Here is a 22,995-nt window from a genome sequence, read left to right on the forward strand (position 1 = left end):
TTCACATGGTTGCTGATTGCCCAGCCCTCCAATCATAGAACCACTAAGGTTAGAAAAGACCACTAAGATCATCTAGTTCAGCAGTAGATCCATCACCACAACATCCAATAACCATGTCACTAAATTTCTCAAGAACTCTCTGCAAGACTTCCTTTCTCTCAAGGGAAAAAACCACTCCTCCCAATCTAGTATCACCGGTAAACTTACTTTGCATGCATTTGAGTCTTGAGACTAGACCATTTATAAAAACACTGAAGAGAACCATTGCAAATGGAAGAAACACACATATGGCAAAATGTTGATAAAGTTAACAGATTAGTTAGTTTAAAACTTGGCATCAAAAGCCTCCAATTATATATACTTTACATATAGGATATTATGTCGAATAACAGTGCTATTTGGTGCATATGATGTGTTTCAGGCAAAAAAAAAAGTAATGACATTATTAAAAAAAATACTAGCTGGAAGGGTTCGTACAGCTCAATTTAGAATAGTCTATGCTTCTATACTGGAGACAATGGGTTTTTTTGTTTTTTTTTTTAAACCGTCGTAGAGTAACTCTTGGGATCTAGCATTGCACATACTCAAGGGCCTAGAATTTGCTATATCAAGTCCTGGATCTATATCAGAAGAAGCTCTCTCAGCCTGAGGAACCAGTGACACTCAGGATTAAAAGATGGATCTGCCACAGAGGAAGGATGGAAGTGACTACAGTAATGTTTCTTTCTGCAGTTCCGGGTATAGCAATAGATAGAAAGTAACTATTGAACTGCTATCAGCCCTGCAGACACTGAAGTCAGTACAGAAGGTGGCAGGAGGTGTTCCAGGCACTCACGGGCACGACGTGGAGAAGATCTCCATGTGCAGCCACAGACGAAGCCTTGGTGCAGTGGTGGATGAGGCCTGAAGGAGCCACAGCCATGAATTACCATGACTGGAGCTGCAGCCTGTGGGGTGCAGCCCATGGTGGGGTGAGAGGGCTGAGGGAGCTGTACCCATGGGGAGCAGTGCCCAAAGGGTGGGCCCCGTAGTATGGAGCCCTGCTGGGGCAGTGCTGGGAGAGCGTGCAGGCTTTGGGAAGCCCATGCAGGATCAATTTGGGAAGGACAACATCCCGTGGGAGGGAACTGTGTGGAACATGGGCAGAGAGCGACCATGAGGGAATGGCAGAAACCAAACACCACAGACAGATCACAGCCCCCATTTCCCATTCCCCCATGTCACTTGTGGGGAGAAGGTAGGTGAGGGTGGATAGGAGGTAGATGTCTGCAGTTTGCTTTTAGTTCTCACAGCTCTGGTCTACTATCAATAGGTAATAAATTACATGAATCTCCCTAGACTGAGTTCTGTTTTGCCCAAAACTCTGCTGCTGAAGTAGGAACAGAACAGCCCTGCCATTTTTCCTTCTATGCTTTTTTCTCATTACCTTGGTAGCTAAGAACGTATGTTACATTAAAACCACTTCTTTAGAGCAGATGTCAGGAGACCTTCTGTATTTCTAATAAATCCCACACGTTGTGGTCTACAGAAAGACAGCATGCACAGCACTGACTCATCTCACATTCTGTTGATTTTACAATATATAACCTGCAAATTGCAAGTATAATATTTTTTAGGACTGAAGCCATCAGTCTTAAAAAGAAGTGGAAAAGGAGAAACAGAAACTACTTCAGCTGCTTCCATTATGACTGTTAATAAAGAGACAAACAAGAGAGAGGCAGTGTTGTTGTGCATGGAAACCTGCAGCAAGCTGGATGCTGCCAGAGTGATGCCAGTCCTACTTGCCACTGCTGCTCCTGACAGAAGCCATGGGCAAACAGGACAAGTAGAACAGGGAGGAGAGGCCATGGAAATAGAGGCAGTGAAATACAGTGGAAGAAAATGAGAAAAGTCACCTTTTACACTTCAGCAACACCCTGGGACAGACAATTCTACTGTAATATAACATAATCTGTAAAACAACTGCTGTTCAGCAGAGTAGAGTGAGTTGACACAAAGAACTGCCCCATTTTCCACACCTCATAGAATATTACCTACTGAAACTGAAATGGCACGGCTGTGTTGCAATTATTACAATATGAGCTCCCTTTTAATTCAATTTCATCTTGCTTGCAGTGATCACTCAACAAATCTGAGCATAAAAACAACAGTAAGTCCATTAAAAAAAAACCCAAAACCAAAAACAAAGAAAAGGAGAGCCTCATCTTCCACATGATATCAGGTAGTGGGCAGAGATTTATTTCTGCCAAGAGGAAAGATTTCACTTCTTAATTAAGAGACAGTCTGGGAATATTCAGCATGACAGATTTAATCAAATCTGCATCTTGCTTCATACACAATATATAAGAGCAAAGTATAAAGAGCAAAAATAAAGAATATAATATAAAGAGCAAGAAAAACAAGAGGCTTTCCCAATCTCCTTATGTTGTCTATGCAGTATAAAAAGGCAGGGACACAGTGAATCGGGCTTCTATTTTCTGATATGGCATTTCATTGGATCCTGACTGCTAAAGCAATGACTCTGAAGACATGAAAGTAGATTTGAATTCTGCCCAGCAGATGAACATTATTGCCCACTGCTCAAAACAAGAAAGTATGACCTATTTCAGATTTCTTTCTGTGTCAGGAGACAGATTATGCCTGTAGGTGAAAGGAAGGAGCAAGGAACAACAAAACCTCTTGTGAAAGCCCACTTGCAAGTGGGGTCCACCTCATGCTCCATCAGAACTGTCAACAGTTATTTCATCCACTTTTCTGGAGAAAATAACCAAAGGAACATTTCAGTACATCTCTCAGCATAAGAGCAGATGGTACGCTTCCATACCTGCATGTTTTCAGCTTGTCACTCTCCCTGTGTGGGGTTCCTGGTCTGTGAACCACTACAGCTCAGACAGCAGCCTTTCCAAAGTCCAGACTGAGCATCCCACTGCCCTGGGAAGGTGCCTGACTGGCATTTGAGCCTGACCTCTCCTAGGATAATTAAAAACATTCCCAACATAACAAATCTGTATGAAGGGAAGACAATATTACAGTAGTCAGTTCACTTCTGAAGCGTATCCTGGATAATCAAAGCAGAACCACTGCACTTATTTTAATGGCATTTGGGGGACTCTGTATCCAACTACTTTTCATTAACATGACAGCGTTAGAAAACATGGTAATCATAATCCCAGAAATTGCTAGATTTAAATAAACAAACAAACAAAGACCAACACCACAAAACAATGCAGCTTTTTCATTCTAAGATCTTGTCGGGACAATACAAAGCCATTTTTAAAGTTTTATATCAGCTCAATGTATCATTCCAGTTGCCAGAAAGCATAACAAAAACAGTTTCAGTTTATTGGGCCAGCCTTATTACCAATGCTCTATACAGAAAACAGTTACATGGGCTCCCTTTTCCCAATTTTCCTTTCAGGAAGTGAGATAAACTCTTTCAGATCAACATAAATTAAGTCATCTGTTTAAAGTGACAAAGCTTCCAAGCTACTCAAAATAATAATAATAATAAAATAAAAACAAAAAACCTCACCCCGCCCTTGTTTTAGCAAAAACAGCAGAATTTTGTACCCCATTTATTCTTTGTTACAGATGGCCACAAAGGATTTCTGCAAATTGCAGAGAACTGTGATAGTCTGAAAGGACATACAAGGGTAGTAAATTCTGCATTATCTTACACTTAATAGGTCCATTATTACCTGAACAACAAAACTAGCAAAAATAAGAAGACAAGCTCCCTGGATTAAAAAAACAAAAACAAACAAACAAAAAACCAACAACCAACCCTCCAACTGCCTTGAAGCAAAATGACCAATGCCTTCACCTGATTAGAATTGACAGAGAGGGACTGAATCTTTTAGGGGATTAATGTGTTTGTCTTTCAAATCCTAAGACCCAGATTCTAATTTGATCACAAATGAAATGATTGTCGTGATGGTACAACCTGCAGTACAGTGCTTTGCTGTAAGGTGGTACAAGCTTTGGACCATACGTTTAAAGCAGCACTCAATTGTAAAGTGAACTCAGAGTAAAATAAGGCATCTCTTAATGACAGTTTTCTAGCAGGAACGCGTTATGTAAGGCAAGAACATGAAATCTTCACATGCACAAAGATTTACCTGCTGTTCTGCATATATACATTTTTAAGTCTCACATTGCAAAGCCAACATAAGAGACAGAAGATCATACATATTTCAAATTGCCTCAAGGCATCTATTTTTGCAGGATTTATATCTTTATTGTGGGAGGCAATTAACAGGAAATACATGCAGAAATTGCTCTGATTTCCTCCTCAAATGCAAGGTCGAGAGTAGAACCATTAAAAGCACTGAATATTCTACCTGCCGATGTCTGAACAGGACATAATTAACCCATATACCTACACTGAAATATGAGAGGCTTGAGAAGATGAGCTTCACAAGTAAGGCTGCACTGACAGTGACCTGGATTTAAAATCAGTAGAAACTTCCATGAAGCACATTATATGTTTTAAAAAGGAAATGCTTCTATTATGTGTGATTCAGCATTTTTTTGCCAGACAAGAGAGGTCTAGGTGGTTACATTTTCTGTGTATTACTGAGCCTATGATTTTTTTTCCCCCTAATCAAGAGGTACAAACTTTAAAAATACACAAAAAATGCACAGCACAGTAACTTGGATGCTCATCAGGAGAAATCCTGAACTGATACAACAGTGACTATCTCTGTCTTTAATATTAGCTTTAGAGGAAATGCAACTAAAATACATTACTTTTGAAATTCCATGCATTCACACTTGTTTTATAAAACTAGACAATAAAACCAGTGCAAGTTTCTAGCTTAACAACATATGTATTCCTTAGCTATAAGGTTGCTACTCACTAATTTATCTGGAGAGCCTTTCTAAGTTATTAATAGCTATTGATACTATTCTCAGCGCAAAGACACTTACAGTGCCAATCCAGCACATCCATCTGTCCAATCACATTTCTAAAGACACTGCAGAAATGACTGTGGCTGTTTAAAAGTGGTTCTTAGAAGTGAGAGTTCTCCGCAGATCATGCTGTTTATTTTAAACAAGAAGTCCTCCAGGAGCTCCATCACATGTTTGAGAAAGAATTTCTTAAACAGTTAAATTTAGATTCTGCATGATAAGGAAGGCAAGCCAGTAGTATCTAGCTGTTCTATGAAAAAACTGTCATTAATCAAACAATTTCACTTCTCAGCTTCAGTAGCACTACAATTCAGAGGTTTGATCTGTGTTTTCATTTTGTAAGAAAACATGGGAGAAGCATTGCATGCACCTTATAACACAACATGTACAAAGCTATAAAGTCAAAGTCCTTCACAGCATTCCAGTGTTCTTCTCTACTTTTTATTTCTGGTTAGTGATTGGTAATGTTCTGCACTATGTATTTCTCTTACAGCCTTTGTGTTAAAACCACTGGCTCAGCCTCATAAGCAGTTACAAATGAATAAAATATTCACTGTGGCTATACAACCAAAGCAGACTAGTTAAGCTCAAGCAAACATCTCTGTGGTTAGACCCCAGGCTTTTAAATTAACTGGAGTAACACATCAGAATCACTGAGCAGTGCATTTATTGTTAATTTGTGGAGATTCCAAGAAAAACAAACAAACAAACAAAAACCACATAAGCAAAAAGCACCACTTTGTCTGACAAACTTAAGACTCAGAACACACAAATATAACAACTGAAGCTAAGGACATAACCTTTAAACTGCATGGTAATGAACTGCATGGGATCCACAACCTGAGACTGAAATCTGCACAGTCAAAACAGATAGATTTAATACCAACAGAAACAAAAGATTTCTCTTTGTTTATTGTCATTTTAATAAAGCATCTATACAGTTTGAAATGAGTTGTTCTTTTAAAGTTCTCCAGCTCTTGAATTAGTTTGTCTGTTCTGATGCAGATTATTTATTACGTGCATTCATTGCACTCTAGTCCTCAAATGCATCAGGTTATCAACCTTCCTTGTGGAAAATGCTACAATAAAGGACCAAAGCCAGTGCCCAAACTTGCCCACAGCACGCTTGAATCAGCAAAAAGTCCATAGGGATTCCCAGGTGGGGCAGTGCAGGAAAGCATAAGGGCCAGGACACTGGGAATGCCTGATTTATGCTTCTCACCTTTATCTCACCCACCATACTTGGCCATGTCTGTAGTCTGCATGCACTACAGGCATTTCTAAGGAGTCCAGCAGGTCAAAGATACCTGTTGGTATCTTTGCACAAAATACCTAGAAGTACTTCTCATTTTACTTTCCAGTATGTATTTCCAGAGGCTGAGAACCCAGAAGAACTCTGCTATAAATTGTTAATTACATCTACTGCAAAAATCAGAATTAAACTTGAAGCAGTCAATCATACTTTTCCGTGGTAGATTGAAGACATCATTTCCCCTCTCATTTGTGTACTTATAAGCAGTTTTCAGATTGCTTGCTTTTTTTCCCCTATTCACTGAAAGGGATATTTTCCAGACCTTTAACCATTTTCATAGCTCTACTCTGGCTAGTCTTCAAACACTGAAGTTAGCTTTGCACCTCTTTGATGGGAAAATGACCGCCGTGCCAATCAAGTTACTGCCACTTTCCCTCACAGAAGAGCTCTGTACCACCATGTACACGTGCATGAATTGTTTGAGTTGGAAGAGACCCTTAAAGGTCACCTAGTTCACCTTCCTGGCAATGAACAGGGTCACCCACAGCTACATCAGGTTGCTCAGAGCTCCATTCAGCCTGACCTTGAATGTCTTCACAGTTGGGGCATCCACCACCTCTCTGGGTAACTTGTTCTTGTGCTTTTACCCTTACTGTAAAACTCTTTTTTCTCTTATACCCAATCTCTATTTTCTGTTTCTTTCATTTGAAACCATTTCCCCTCGTCCTATACAACAGATCCTGCTAAAGAGTCTGTTGTTGTATGGACAGCACTTCCAACAAGGGAGCACAACAGCAGGCTTCATTTAAATCCCTTTTAAGCTCACAATCATAGAATAGCACAAAGAACCATCAGAGTTCACATAGATCCTAGAGAACAAACAGGAATATGACTCAAGTATCTTGCCCGTGCACTTTAACAAGAACAGATTAATAGCATCAAAGAATCATTAAGGTTGGAAAAGACCACTAGGATCATCTAATTCAATCCCTGAATTTGGCTGGGCTGAGAATAAAGAAGCATCAACATTTCATGGCCAAGTGTTACTATTCTAACAAGCTATGACACAGCAAGATGAAATGCAAGAAAAAAAAAGTTCTTCCATAGCATAACAAATAATAAAAATATATACTCTGAAACAAAACTATCTCCCCTCCGCCCCCCTGGAAAATAACAACAAAACTAGATTTAAAAAGTTTGAAGACAAAACTGTACAAATCCTGTTCCATCTGGAAATGATATGCCCCTAACCAAAAAAAGCTACAGACAAGACTAACAAGTACTGCATGCAACAAGCTGTGGTTTTCCTTTGCATTACAGGGCTTTGCAATTGACTACTTAGCTTTACATAAAGGTATACAAAGCAACACATGAACACAACATGGAATGAAAACACCACACAGCTCTGAAGAAAATCTCCTGCAGCTACTAAACACCTGGGTAATACACATATTTCATAAACTCCCATTAAATAACAGGATGCATAATCCTATTTTGTTGTTATACAGTCAGGTGTGGTGTAACTGGCATTGTAACTAGCATACCTAATCTTTCTGGGACTCCCACAACTCAGTCATTATCATCACATTACCACTGAGCCTGTACACAGCAATTACAGGATACACTTGTTTCAAGATGAGGATAGTAATGAAATTAAGTTCAGGAGCCACATCAATTCACCAATTCATCAGGATTTTCAAGACAACAAGAGCACCTTGTTCCAATTTTTTTTTATTTACCTCCTCCATTGATTATGATTATTTGTGGGGACTGTGAAAACTCTGCTTCAAGGAATAATAAAAATATAATCCTTGCTAAAGTTTACACGAGATGTGCAAGATAATAAGCCCTCAAGGCTTGTTTTCATTCATTTGTCAAATCTGACTTCCCAAACATCACAAAAGAAAGATGTATTCCCATCATGCCTTTTCTGAAAGGTTACAAGATACAGATGCAAAGAGAACAAGAAACAAAACAGGCCAACAAAAAACACAGGCTGCAATTTTACAAACTAGGTACAGAGTACTGAGATCAAGCACATCTCTGTGTTTCTACAGAAATGTGTGCAGCATAAAATACACTTAGACAAGGTTTCCTTCTGCAATGTTTTCTTTATCAAAACTTCTCTTTAAACTATGTTGAGTATTTCAGTACAATGAAAATACCTGTATTTGAATTAAAGTAGTAGCAAGCAGTAATGCAAGCATACAATATAAACACATTCAGTGTTGCAATAGCAGACTGGAGTATTGGCCCACCTAGTACATTTGGAGCTTTTATAATGGCAAAGGGTAGATGACCACAGAACAGATTTGAATTAGTTTGGATAGAAGCAAAGGAATCATCCTTGAAAATTAACTGTTATTAATAATCCTTTGCATTAAAATCACTGCAAGGCCTTACCCTTGTAGAGAGATGTCACATACTCAGCACTAACAGGACATTAAGTGCAGCACTGAATAATGCTAACACAGCTGAAGCATTCTGCTGCTTAACTACACAGCAATTGTAAACAACTTACATTGCTGTTCTCATAACTAGGAATGATTTGGGGTTGCAGATGAAGATTTAGAGACTCCTAGATGCAGTGAGCAAACATGTTTGAGGATTGGAATGGCAAATGAAATCTATTAAAAAAAATAAAAATAAAATACCAGAAGGATATCAGAGAATGTTGGCAAGGAGCTGCACAATAAATGCCTCTGATCAAACTCCCTTCTTTTGTTTGCATCAGCATGAGGATGCCTCTCACTAACTTGGTTTTATAGAAGGATGAATAAAGTCAAAAGTTTGTTTGGAGTACAACTGCATAAGAAGATACTAAAATGTATTAGCTCTTATCTCCCAAATTCAAGGGTGGAAGTAAAATTCACAGCAGTAAGGTTCAGCAGGTCTTCTGCTAGTACATCTGCCTCCATAAAAGAATCCCTCACAGAAGAGTGTCAACACGCTTTCAATATCAGCAATGACAAATCCAGGAAAACAAATCTTGAAATGTTGTTTTTGAAAACATGAACTGAACCAGGAAGCGTTCTGCTGTCCGAAGATGCTCAGAACAATTGTGAACATCCAAGTCTTTCACTAAGTAGATGAGTAGGAAAAACAATCCGTTTGGCTGCTAGGTAATGCCACATCCAGATGATTGTTACAGTTAAGCCTCTCTGTTTTTCGTGGTTCCCTTTCATGGTCACATATGGCCCCCAAAACTAAGCTCCCCTAATGGTTTCTAAAATAGTTTCTCACTCTTGATGAAAAATTCATAGGTCACTGAAACTGTGATTAGACAGTGTAAAAGAAAATTTAGCCTAAGTATCATGGCCCATCAGGGCACCCTGTATGAAGTACTTCAATGGGACACATTTGTTCCTAGCAAACTACTAAGTATTACATGCAAACCCAGAAAATACAGTAAGGCAATCTCTTATTTTTAGTCCAGCTATTAAAGTTAGCACCTGTATTTCCTTTTTATTTTTTTCCCATAGAGTGGTATCTTAAACCACTTTAAAAGGAAGTATTGCAATTATGACACAGGAATAGAAGGACACACAATTTTGTGCAAACAGAAGATTTACTGGCTCAGCAGACAAGATGAAAGAAATGGGCTATAAATGTCTTCTTCCAGCAATATTTTATGACCAACAACAGAGCAATCTCTCACATTTCATGTATCTGGCAGCGGGATACAAGGAAATTATATTCACGTGTAAGGAAAAAAAACAACCATGTCATTGGAAAATACCGTGGTCAATCATAATATCTGAAGCATAATACATACAAGATACAGAAAAAAAAAAAAGGACTTTTGAGAGAATGCAATAAGAGATAAGAGGAAAAAGATGGATAAAAACCAAACTGTCAGAATCCAAGATTATGCTGAAACACAGGGGTTCACAAGAAATGTGCATGGATGGTGTGAACCGGGTGAGAAACTCACAGTAAATCAGACAGAATGCCACCAAAAGAGAGAACGTTCCAGGGAAGGAGTTAAGGATCATGCCACTAAAACCAAGTGCACTAAGAAAGGTGCTGAGCACTAGGCACACAAGTTAGCTCAACACTACACAGAGCACTTGATGCCCACAGGCCTGCCACTGTTTTGCAACAAATGCAAGTCAAATTGAGATAGTTTGTTACCCCACACCTTCTGTGAAAGAAAGGTAAACTACTTCATGTTTATCTTGAGATCCAAGCTCACACAAGGGGAGTTAATACAAAGCGCACTCAGTGTAGCTCTGGGCTTGCCTTGCAGCTACATATTGCTTTACTACTGAGTGCAGTCCTGAGAACCCCACAGCACTGCCGTTTGACCCTCATCACGCTGAACTTCATACCCACCTTAATTTCTACCTATAAAATGCCACAAGTTCATGAAGTCTGTATGCTCAGAAGCACTCAAGTCTTGATAAAATTAAGCACAGTTACACTTGCATCACACCTAAATAAGATCTAGAAACTAATTATCTATCTGCATCTCATTTTAGCTAAATGAAATGTCATTCCACCCCAGTTTATCCCAACTCAAAAACTCTTCAGCACAACAACCTTTTCCCTCTAATGTTGCATCCTAGCAAATTATTCCTTGCAAAGTTTTCTCAGTGTCCGCTTGGAGCCTTTTCACTCATCCATCTTTCATCTGAATGCTCTTTATTCTATCCAGATGAATCTTGTAATTTCATAAACCTGTCTGGACTGGCAAAAGCAGAATCTTGCCTCACCCACATCTCATGGCCCTTGATCTTCAAGTCCTTAGAAGCATCTCTAACCTACCTCTTCCTCTACTGGTTGTCCTTAAGTTGCCTTTGACATTGTTTCCTGGTTACAACACAGAGATGTGTTCAATACAATCTCTTCTGGATGCCATAGCTATAACCATAACCCTGAGCACAGCATAAATGTAGAATGCCTACCACAATCAATTTGGAGTCAAGTTTCACTGATCAGAGACAACCACTAACAAACAACAGTTCAACTCCTGGCCTCCATCAGTGTATGCAACCAGCACAGTCCCCATGATGAACATCTGTGCTTCACACCACAGATATTTCAACTGCTTGAGAGCTCCTCCTCTCTTGTTGCAGTACATGGCTCCTGCACAACATTCTGATTTACACCTCAGTAATGGCATATGACCTCAGTTGAGAAATGTGAACTGCCAAGAGCTTTGTAACAGTGGCTCATGGTGTGCTGTACTTTTAAATGTCCAGTCATTTGGATTAGCTACAGTAGATACTAAGGTCATGCAGTCAGCTTGGCAAAATTCTGTCTAGTTGTTCAGCCTTTTTCAAGGAAACTGCTTCAACAGTATCATCTTATTTAATGGTAACTTTATATATCCTTAGCATATTTCAAGATCTCCTATCTATGTAGCCTTGAAAAGGGATATTCAGAAGTTCAGTTATATTCTTCTCCTACCCAGTTTCCATGATAGGATCCCTTCCTTTTGCCATTTTGCTCATGCCTTTCTTTTCTGCTTCCAGTCTGTGGCAATGAATGTTTGAACAGAACTTTGTATCACATTCTTGTGGGTGCTCTGAAGGTTTTTTTCTTATTTCATCTCTCTGCTGGAGATGAGACTTGTAGATGATAACTTCATTTTATGGAACAGGAGTTTTACTCTTACACCTCAGCTTCTTGCTCACATCATTAGCTTTGCTCCAGGTTTCTCCCTAGGACTTCATTTCTTCAAGGATGGTGATCCAAAATCTCTGCGAGGGAATTTCTGCTTTGAGAATGATTTTTTTTTTTCTGAATTATGTTGCATTTCCAAAGGTTTTTGCACCTATTTTGAGCTGAGTAGCTCTCTTTTGAGCTAACTTGATAATTGAGCTAATTTTGATTAATTTTTGAGCCATTTGATATCTACTGATGATGAAACATGGGTGAAATTTCCCTGGAATGCCCAGCAAATTCACCCCCCCCAAAAAAACCAAAAACCAAAAAAAACAACACACCAAACAAACCAAACCAAACCAATAGCTGTTTCTTTTCACAGAAAAAGTGAAAAACACAGCAGGGTGCTTAGTGAAATGCAAATTAAGCAAACATTCTTTGGTTTGGTTGACAGCAGATTCACATGTTCTAGCCTTCAGCATTCTTTACTCTTGCAATTAACTTCTTCAAGTGCTGCTTCTGCCACAAGGCAGCCAAAATCAATTACAGTTACCCAGTTCTCTAGTTTATGGTTTGGGTCTTTCTGTCTAATCCTTGTTTTACAGTCATGGTCACAGATCAAAAAGCTGTTTCTTTTAGAAGAAAACTGCATGCACAAATCAAGCAAGTATTGTACCATATTACCAAGTCTGATGCTTCAAAAACTTAAGAACACATTCTACTTCCCTTCTGTGAAGCAGACTGCAAGAATTTTCATCTCACTCTCCCACCTGTCTCCACCTTCAGCTTCTGAAGAGCTTTCATCAGGATGCTTCTGGCTTCCAGCTTTGGCACAAATACTCCAATAAAACAAGATACTGCTTTCACTCAGATAAACCCACTGCTCTGCAAACCCTCTCAATGAACTTTCTCCAGGCATAAATATTCAGGATCATTAGACCATTTTCACTTTCTCCATGGGGTAAAGAATTAGGGAAGAAGAAGAAACGTGTTTTCTTCTCAACTGAAAAGGAAACCAGGCTAGATATTCCTGATTACAACTAACCTAAAGCTGTAGCCTCAAGACCTCCCCAGCACAAGATTTTACAGCACTCAGAGCTCCATGAAAGCAACTCCACCAGATCACTGTTAATGCAAGTAGCTTTAAGTTTCCCCCATATTCCCTGTGCTCATCCCCACTCCTGAACAAGATGTAAAATTCCACTTCAGAGGTAGGATGGTTCTCTAAGTAGCATCTTTTGCCTCTCCTTCCTCTTGATGGAAAAGCCTAATCTTATTAACTGCAACAGCTGTAAATAAGTGCTGTTCCAAAGCAGTCCCACGTGGCCTGGGCTGGCCCTGCCTCCTTTTAATTTGGACCTCCAAGAACAATCATTCTCACACAAAGTCCATAAATCCACTGGTTCTTTAGCTCAGTACATCCAAACTAACCCGTTCCTCTAAAATACATCTTTCTGATAATGATTTTCACAGATATCCTTTTCAGGCTAGCCTCCTACTCTTCCTCCCTAAATGTCAACAGTCTCTTCATCCACGTTTTGAGATTTCCACATTCTTCCTTGGATTTTATCCTGAGTTATTCATCTTAATAGTTCTCTTGGACTCAGTCTGGAACCTCCCTTTAAGTCATCTGCTCAGTCATCTAATCATACCCTTAATCCTTCCTGCCCAGATCTAACCCCAACCAGCTATCTGAGCCAGAAGAAAGAAGAGGCCCTGCCCTATCTATTACACATTACTGCTCCCATGCCCTTACAGGAATAATGGTATGGAATTTCCTAGATCATCTTTCCTGATAATAATTCTTCCCCCAACCACCCTTTTTTGTCCCTTGATAATAATGTTTTTGCCCTTTCTGTTTCCCTTTAAAATGTATGGCTCAATAAATGATAGCCTTCTCAGATAAAGGTATGCTGACAATAGATTTTAGGTTTGCATGAAGGGCAATCTAAAAAGCCAGTCAAAGAAGGAGAGAAAAAGAAAATGTGTATTTCAAATAAATTAACAAGAAAAACACATTTAAGCGTTGCTAAGGCTGAAAATATATCTGAATAACAAATATGGAGGAAAAGACAAGACTGTTGTTGACCATTCCCAAACACAAAATTAAACACAAAACCACAACCAAAAAAAAAAAAAACAACCCCAAAAAAACAACCAATAAAGAGAACCTCCAAGCCTAAATAGCAGTTAGTTTGGAGAAAATACATAATGCTAAAGATTGTTATATTAAAAAAAACCAAAACCTGGTTTACCAGAAATCCAGTCCTCCTAGACTCTTTTTGACCTCAGAAATGGTCAGCTCCTTTTTAAACATAACAGAGCAAGGGTGGAAAAAAAAAAAGAACAAAAAAAAACAGAACAAAAACAACCCAAATCTTTACTGTATAAAGCTTAAGCAACACAACACTCAGCGGGACATTCTGGCACAGTTAGATACAGTCCCATCACCTGAGTCTGGGATAACAGAGGAAAAATTCTGCTGGCAGGACAATCTAGTTGTGCACTGAGAACAGGGAGAAAGACAGATCTAGGCATTCAACAGAAGATAGAAGCAAGTATTGAAGAACAAATAACTTCAGTTTTATATGAATGAAAAGCCTTTGTGTAGGAGTAGTAGTGGGAATAAAATTTCTTCACATTTTTATTGTGTAATTTTGCTGTGTAGTAGTGTTTCAGTATGATTTATTGTGTAATGCTATTGCATGGCATCATTCGTTGAGCAACTTTGCTGCGTGGTATGGTTTTTTATTTAATGATATTGAATATTAGGCAATGGTCTTGCATGCCATAATTTGTGTTGGCTGTTGAGCAACATTACTGCCATTCTTGACACAAAGGTGAATTCATACAACAGTGCCAAATTCGTGAATTTAGCGTACATTCTCGCAAAGACAACAAATGCATACAATATCTTGTTCAGAATGAAGACACATGCAGAAAAGCTGCAAACCAAGAGAGTTTTTAAGACAAACTTTGACATTAAAATATGATTTTATTCCATAGTCATACTGGTGCTTTTTTATCCAGAGCTACATCGTAACTGTATCGTATGATACCACATTTCATATATCCACACCTGGCCATAAGGAGTGCAGCAGGACCTTGTTGTCACAGACTGCTGGGTATAAGCAAGGTTGGTAACGTGAGTATAATGTGATTTAGGCTCTGTCCAAAACTGTCTTTGCACTGAAGCAGGAAATTCAGAATGTGAACAAAAACTCTCAGCCCCATACGCCAAATGCAGTCAGTGTACTTCATTATAGCAGATTCCTGTGTTAACAGCAACACTACTGATCTCAGATCAATGATTTCAAGTTTTGCATAGGATTACCAAGGACTTGAGCACGTTCTAGATAACATCACAAGAACGTTCTAACACTTAAGGCTCTCCTAAGCAGCAAGAGGAAACAGAAGTTTGCTCAACACACAGTGCCAATGTAAGCAACTTATCTTCACCTGCCTGACACAAACTTCCTTTTTCATACCTCCCCTTCTTCTTACAACAAATGTGGTCTGTATATAGACTTAAGTTTTTTCCAAACAAAGCAAGTAATCTATCAGGAAATCAACTTAGTACCCATATCTGTATTAACATCCACCAAAAAATGCTACTGATGGGCTGGAACAGCAGATCTTCCATGCATTACTTGGGAACCTACCCACAACTGTATGGAACAAGAGGCAGAGCAGGCATTTTCACTTGATCTTGTATTCTTGCAGGTTGCAAGTTAAGAAGAAACAAATATGTATATAGGTTTAAAAAATTTTACAATATGGCAAGAGCCAGCAGATAGGCTGGGAAGGCAGCTTGTGAAAAAAAGCAAGCCCCTGCAACTATGACATAAGATGAGTTGGTTATCCAGCAGATGGCAAAGCAGAGGGGGACAGCGAAGCGATGACTGCTGATGCAGTATGAGCACCCGGCCCAAGCCGAGGCTGCACGCTTCCCCTTAGCAGCCTGCCACAAGCATTTGCTCCAGAGTGCTCCATGCAATTCTAGGTTCACATCTAACCAGTCTAGAGCTCATCACTGCGCAGTCAACTACAACACGACGGAAACATCCAGAGAGGTGCTATTGTTCTGTCAGCTGCGCAGGCCCACTCACGGTAGCAATGAGCAGAAACTCGACCCCGCTCGTTTTAGCGCAGCAGTACCTGCGGTGCTACCTGTCAGCGGGGCGACTTACTGCCTCATCTGCTGCCCCGGCACCCGCAGCTCCTGTGGCACTGCTCCGTATCTCAGGGCTTTTCCTCTTCCTTCAGCATCTTCCACGCAAGGGCGTCAATGCGAAAACTGAGCGCACTGAAATCGGGATACAGCAGAACGAGCCCCGACGCACTTAAAGCGATCCCGCAGCGATGGGAACAGCCATTTCCTCGCTGAATCGCTGAACTCCACCATTTGCAAAGCGCGAGGGACGCCGGCAGAGGGGCTCCCGGCTGCCGCGCAGATCCCGGACCGCCGGAGCTCCGGAGGGAAGCACGGGGCCTCGCTTACCTGGGCGGCCCGGGTCGTGGCGAGAGAAGCCGGGGAGCCCTTCGCCCCGCGGCTCCGAGACCGCTCGCGCCTCGGGGAGATTAAAGCGGATCGCGAACCCACGCGCGCCGAGAGGACGCGCCCGGGCAGCCCGGGAGGAGCCGGTCCCGGTCCCGACCCCTCGGCCTCGCAGCGTCGCCGCGGCAACGGAGCCATTTTGAGCGCGGCATCGCCCGCGGGCGGGGGGCGGCGATGGCGGCGCGGCCCGGCGCGTTACCTCGGATGCTCCAGGTCCAGCGGTAGAACTCGAGGGTGTCGTTCAGCACGCTGGACACCAGGCCCGCGGCGCGGGGGGGCTCGGCGGCGGCGGCACCCATGGCGAGCAGCAGCAGCAGCGGCGGAGCCGGCAGACCTGTCCTCGGTGCGTGCGTCCGTGCCTCTGCGCCGGGGCTGCTGCTGCTGCTGCCCTTCTAGAGCCGGGGATGTGATTTAAATCTCTATCTCTCGGTATCTTCCCTCCAGACTCCGCCTCGCTCCCGTCACCGGCTCCCGTGCCCCGCGGGCAGGGAGGAGGGAGCGGAGGTGGAGGCGGGCGGGGAGGAGGCGGGGGGGCGCGGAGCATCGGGCCCTGCGCGCAGGCGCACAGCAGCCCCCGGCTGCGGGGAGCAGGTGCGGGGCCGGGCCGGACGGCCGCGTCCTGACTCGCCTTTCTTTTTCTTTCTCTACCCCACGTTTTTTTCTTTCCCACCCACATGCCTCCTCCTCCCTTAGAGCTTTTATGGCGCGGAGATAGCCCACCCAGTGGGGCTGTTCAGCACTCAGCGCTTCAGACTGAACAAACGAGCCCTCTGCCTGATGAGGGCATCAGATTTTCCTGACACCCTTTCCTTCTTATCTCCTGCCAACTTGTCTCTCTCTCTGCCATGATCCACATAGTGTGGACGGCTGAATGACACGTTTGAGAATGGTTTCCTCACTGAGGGACAGGAGGAGGGCTTCTCCACCCGTGTTGCGAGCTTTCCTTCTGGCAGACAGCAGATGAGATGGTATCTACCTCTCCCTCCCTCAGTACAGCAGTACCGTGTGTCACTTGTCACTTGGTCGTTGGGAGCACGGCTTGCTCTTCTCCTGCCTGGGTGAGTCACCCTCCACTCAGCTTCTGGACTGCCTTGGCAGCTGTGGTCTCAGTGTTATGGATGACAGAAGCACGCTAGCCATTGCTGTTTGCCCCATGATGAGAATCACGGCCACCTCTGCAGCTTGGAAGCCAGCAGCTGTTTGAGAGTTGGGATTGAATGCGCTGGGGAAAAAAAGAGGAAACATGTCAACCCCTGGAGGTCTGGATCAAAGAGGGCAGCCCGGTTTATCCTACTGCGGCTTGCAAGTTGGAGCTGAAACAAGGTTGCCATGTAGCAATGTATGGACAGCTACCTCTCTCAAGTGGGAAGAGTCAATCAAAATTCTGCATAGATGGTACTGACTTTGATGATGTTCTATTCTGATGGTGCTGATCTCTGGAGAAGGCCTGGTGGGAGCTCTGAAGTGGATCTGTCACTGAGTAGGGCACAGCAAACACCAACCTGCCGGCAGGTAGCGAAGTGTTTGCTGTTGTTCCTATGCCTCCTTCAGGTGAAACCACCACAGCTTGTTGATGAACAGTTAGAAACTTGTATGTTTGGCATCACCTAAAGCAAGGATTTGGATTTTCTTTAATGTTATCTCTTAAATCAAAAGGAAACCAGAAGAGCGAGTTGTGATCCTCACAGTGGCATTTCTCTTGTATGAATGTTTGAAACAGAATGGGCTACTGAGTGATTGAACATGACAAAAGATCAATCTGTGATATCAGACAAGACACGGATTGAGCACAGTGCCACTGGCACAGGGAGTAAAGATCCACAGCCTACCAAGGAACAAAAAGGAATAAGTCATATTAGTGATATTAATACATATTCATAATAGCTATTATTTTTATTATACTATAGACATACCTCCTTTATTATTAGAATAATAATATATTTATTGTATTTTTGCACAATTAACACAAATGCTAATTACAATATATGAAATATTTATATGATACGGTTTAGAGCTTCATCTGTTTAAGTTTAGATTAGTTTTCATTTATTGCAATTGCTTTCTTTATATTGGCAACATGACTGCACATACACAACTTACGGAGCAGCTAAGCCTTGGAAAAGAGCAACAACAGAGCTGCAGAGAATGGACAACAGGGAGAAGATGATCAGTCTGATCAGTTACTTCTCTTCTACTTGAAGAATTGACATTGGCTAAAAAAAATGTTATTTCATTTATCACAAACTGTTCTCATTAGTTTAATGTTCAACCTGCAAGCATGCAAATATTGGTTTTAAGATTAGATCCGGGACTGAAGGCATCCAAACACATCTCATCTAGTTTCCTGTGTTTGTGCACCCAGCTAGATTCACCAGCTCTGAGGCAGAAGAGAATAACGTCTTATACTTAGAGGAGAAGGAGGAAGGCATCCAAAGGCAGAGCATCGAAGTAACGTCCAAGGAAATATGCAAAATGGTAGTCAGAAAAAGATGACTTTTTAATGCCATTAATTGGCCATTTTTGTCATCTTCTACTTGGTAACCTATGTAACCCACACATTCCTAAAATCTGACATCTCAGATGGGCAAATTTCTTCTTGGAAAAGGCAGGCTTGTTGCAGTTAACCCCAAAGGAGTGGAGGAATGCCCAGCTAAGCTCCAGCGACTTGTCCAGCCCTTCAGGATGCTTCTGCTTTCAACTGGAGAGCCAGATTGCTTCAGGAAAGGTGCAAAAGGTAACAGGAAGTTGTGGGATAGCAAGCTCCAAGGAAAGTCTCCTCCCAGCTGATAGCAGAGGTATGCTTATACCCCAAGACACAAACTTTTTATTGCTTCCAGACTTTTTTTGTTAAAAAAGTGATGTGGTATTTCAGAACTTTCAAGCCATTTTTCTCCTTCATGGCAAAGACAACAATATAAATGGTACCTTAGGAGAAACACCAGAAACATCTGGAGTGGAACAGTGTCAGGCACCAGTACCTGCTGTGGACCACCCAGCTGAAAAACAGCTCTGTGAAAAGGACCTGGTGGACACCAAGCTGAACATGAACCAGCAACGTGCCCTTGCCACAAAGAAAGCTAGCGGCATTCTGGATTGCATTAGGCAAAGCATTGTCAGCAGGTCAGAGAAGGTGATCCTTCACCTCTGCTCAGCACTGGTAAGGCTAGACCTGATGTGCTGCATCCAGTTCATGGGTCCCCAGTAACACAGAGAAATGGACATACTGAAGAGAGTCCATTGTAGGTCCACTAAGACAATGAAGAGCCTGGAGCATCTCTCCTACAAGAAAATGCAGAGAGAGATGGAACTGCTCAGCCTGGAGGAGACCTGGGATCTCATCAATGTCTGTAAATACCTAAAGGGAGGGTGCAAACAGGAATGCTCTTTTCAGTGGTACCCAGGCATAGGAAGAGGCAAATGGGAATACAGGAAGTTCCCTCCAAATGTCAGGAAACGCTTCTGCACTGTGCAGGTGACCGAGCACAGGTTGTCCTTTTTAGAGACCTTCAGAAGTTACCTGAACATGGTGCTGGGCACCCTGCTTGAGCAGGGCTTAGACTAGATGAACCCAGAGGTCCCTGGCAACTCAGACCCTTCTGAGATTCTGTTACAAAGTCCAAATGATCAGTGAAGTTAGGAATGAACACGAAAAAGCATTTATTCATGAATTTCAGGGAAGTATGTTCTACTACAGCATTTGATGAATGAGCAAATGCTTCAGCAATCACCGAATGTATTCAGACTTAAGGTTCACTTCAGGTTAGCGATGAGGTGGTTGTGAGGGGAAAGTGACATACACGTATGCTGGATAGTCAGTGTGAGGTATATCTGGAAGAATGCAGATGGAACTTTGTGCGTTGTCACCACCAGTGATTCCCTCCAGATAGCTCACCAAAGGATATAAACAAAAGTAAAGGAACTTTTCTTAGCTACAAAGAGAATCATAGTAAGCAGGAACTTTGCCGATGGGGAAATCCTTAAAAGTCATTGAATCAGTTTTGATAGATCTACATGTTAGGCTGGGTGCAAGGGACAACTCATTCACTTATCAGTGAAGAACACATACAAAATCTTGTATGTGTAAAGCATGACCAAATTAAAATAATTCAAAAAACCTTAACTTCAGAAATATATGTGATTTAAATATTTAAAATACTGAACTATCATATTTTTTTCCTATGATTTCCTAAGTGTTTTAAGGGAAAAACTGAAATAAATCAGCAAATCAATTTTCAATATATAAATTTTCCTTACATAGCCTGTCAAATTTGTATGCTCCTTGCATCAAAGCCTTCTTGTGAAGATGGCCAGCTGTGCCAAAGAAGCCTGTCTGATCTTTGAATCAACAAGTATAGACTTAAGTTTATTTGCCTATGCAATAGCAGAACTGCCACCTGCTTCAATACAGAGGCTGGTTTAAGGCCTTCTTATACTATAGAAGCTTAAAGAGGCTATTTTAAAACAAGCATACTTTTTTAAAAATAACATTAATACCAACAATGTCTCTTTCAACACTAATTAATTTTTGTTGTTGTTGTTTATTACGTAACATCGTTACATCTGTAATTTGAGGTGGGGTAACAGGGATTTCACAGCTTTTACAAAGGGAGTCTTCAGTAGGATCTGAAATGGGTCCAGCTCTTTGTCTTCTAAAGTCTGCTCAATGCCATCTGCCCTCTCATACTTATTACTGCATCAAAACAGATTTTTCCAAAACAAATATATTGGAGCGATGTATCGGAAAGTATCCAGAGATGTTAGTACTCATTGAGAACTTTGGCCAAAATTAACCTTTGATATAAGTTCCAATTGGTTCTGCCTAACTTGCTTCTGCCTGCAGCAACAATGAATTTAATTTCCGGCCTGTATCAACTATATGTTTTAAACCTTAACCATTTCTGTTGTGGCTGTATCTGGAATCGGAATTTAAATGTATTTAATATTGTGGCTTAATCGCTGAATGGCCAGATCCAACAGAAAGAATTTATAGTGACAGAAATAGAACTTTTTTTGCAGAGGATGTGATGCACACATGGACATTTCTTCTCCTCCTTTCTACCCAATGAGGGCAGAACTCTGTAGGTTTCACACTATGGAGCTAACCCTGTTGACTGCAAATCTGGACAGTGAGTAGACCCACTGTTCTGGGCTGTGTTCAGCTCAAGCTGTTCCTGCTCTGTGCTGGTCAAGAAGAGGAGCCATTAGACTGGTGCTTCCCAGCCCCATTCTGAGAGATTTCCTTATAATTATTTCCTCTGTGGGAGATTTCTTCTCAACCAAGAAGCCAATGTGTAATGCACATTATATCAGATGTGTTGTACACTTGACAGGTGCAAGTTCTTAACTTATCTGTGTTTCAGCTTCCTTTTAAAAATAAGTGTTCTGTGGGCAAAAGGATGATAAAACCCTGTATGCAAACTATCTCACGTTCAGGCCTACTGATACTTTTCTGACAGGGTTTCTCATACTTTTACACAGCTAAGATTTTATCTCCAGTGATATCTGTCACAGCATCTATCATTTGTGAGGTGTGGCAAGCACACTTTTGCAATGGAGGATTCATATGTGTACATGCCGTAGAATGGTGATGCCCAACTATCAGCTGATGTTTTGAGGGTGCTATGTTGAAATGACAGCAACATGTATAGTCAGATCTGCAGCACCTCGCTAACTACCAAATCCAGCCTTTTCCATAGGTGTGTGTCACTGCTACTGCTCCCACTCTGATGGGTGTGTCAGCCACCTGAAGGCGTGTAGCTGTTTGTAGGGATGATTTTGCATCTTTGCTTCTGTACTAGTAATGGCCTGAAATGTAGGGCACAGTCCCCTGCAGAAGCCTCTTATAGTGATGTTGTTAGGCGGAGGGGTGCTGATTGCACAAGCTGTGTGCTGTTACACTGACTTTGACTGCTTCTGTAACTCTGAGTATGGGTGGTAAGGCTGGTGCTGGGCATACCCCTTATCTGTGTGAAGTGAAGAGAACAAAATTGTAGTGAAGGAGTTACATAAAGGATGTGTCAGCCTCTGGGCCCCTGAACCTGCACAACCTAGTGCACATTCAACCTCTCACTCCGGCATGGGGGTATTCTGAAGATCCAAATGGTCCTGGTGAAGAGACAGAGAGCTGATCCTCATTAGAGGCTTACTGTACCTATCTCCAGAAGGTCATGGGAAGTATTCACCATTGGGTTATATATTTTATTAACAATGGTTTAGCCATTTAACTTACCCCAGTGAGACAAGTGGGTATCACTATTATCTTCATTATTTGTATGGTGAAATCAAGCCTAGTGAAAAGCAATGTCAATCCCAGCTCTTTGGAATGGAATCAAGAAAAAATGTTGGAATCTCCCTTAGGCTAACTAGATCTGGTACACTCACTTATATATGGTCAAGAATCACTGATCTTGCCAATGCCAAATTCAGGCATTATCACTTAGGGCATTGGTCCCAGCACCATACTTTGAAAGAACCTGAACACCCACTAGGCAGGCAAGCCAGAGACATACAAAATGTAACATTTCCTGCAATATGTAATGCAATTTCTGATTTCTTATAAAAGTACAGGAATTTTCTTGTATATTTCATGCATTGGCAGCTCTAAGGCGTTTTAATTGTCTGAACTCTCGGCAGAGAATGTAGTAGATGTGTGCCTGTGTAACAG

At 41.5% G+C, this 22,995-nt stretch overlaps 1 protein-coding gene across 1 annotated transcript in view; it reads right to left on the reverse strand.

Annotated features, from left to right (window-relative positions):
- The window catches only part of ELOVL4 (ELOVL fatty acid elongase 4), a 31,712-nt gene extending 15,045 nt beyond the window's left edge, over positions 1–16,667 (reverse strand). Inside the window, exon 1 of the mRNA XM_065730933.1 lies at positions 16,531–16,667. Within this exon, the coding sequence (XP_065587005.1) occupies positions 16,531–16,630 (100 nt within the window). The 5' untranslated portion in view covers positions 16,631–16,667. The remainder of the gene's footprint in view (positions 1–16,530) is intronic.
- Positions 16,668–22,995: the final 6,328 nt, after the last annotated feature.

This window comes from Cyrtonyx montezumae, unplaced genomic scaffold, assembly GCF_038088225.1.
Source record: "Cyrtonyx montezumae isolate F1298 unplaced genomic scaffold, pur_monq_1.0 scaffold_13, whole genome shotgun sequence".
NCBI classification, from domain to species: Eukaryota; Metazoa; Chordata; class Aves; order Galliformes; family Odontophoridae; genus Cyrtonyx; species Cyrtonyx montezumae.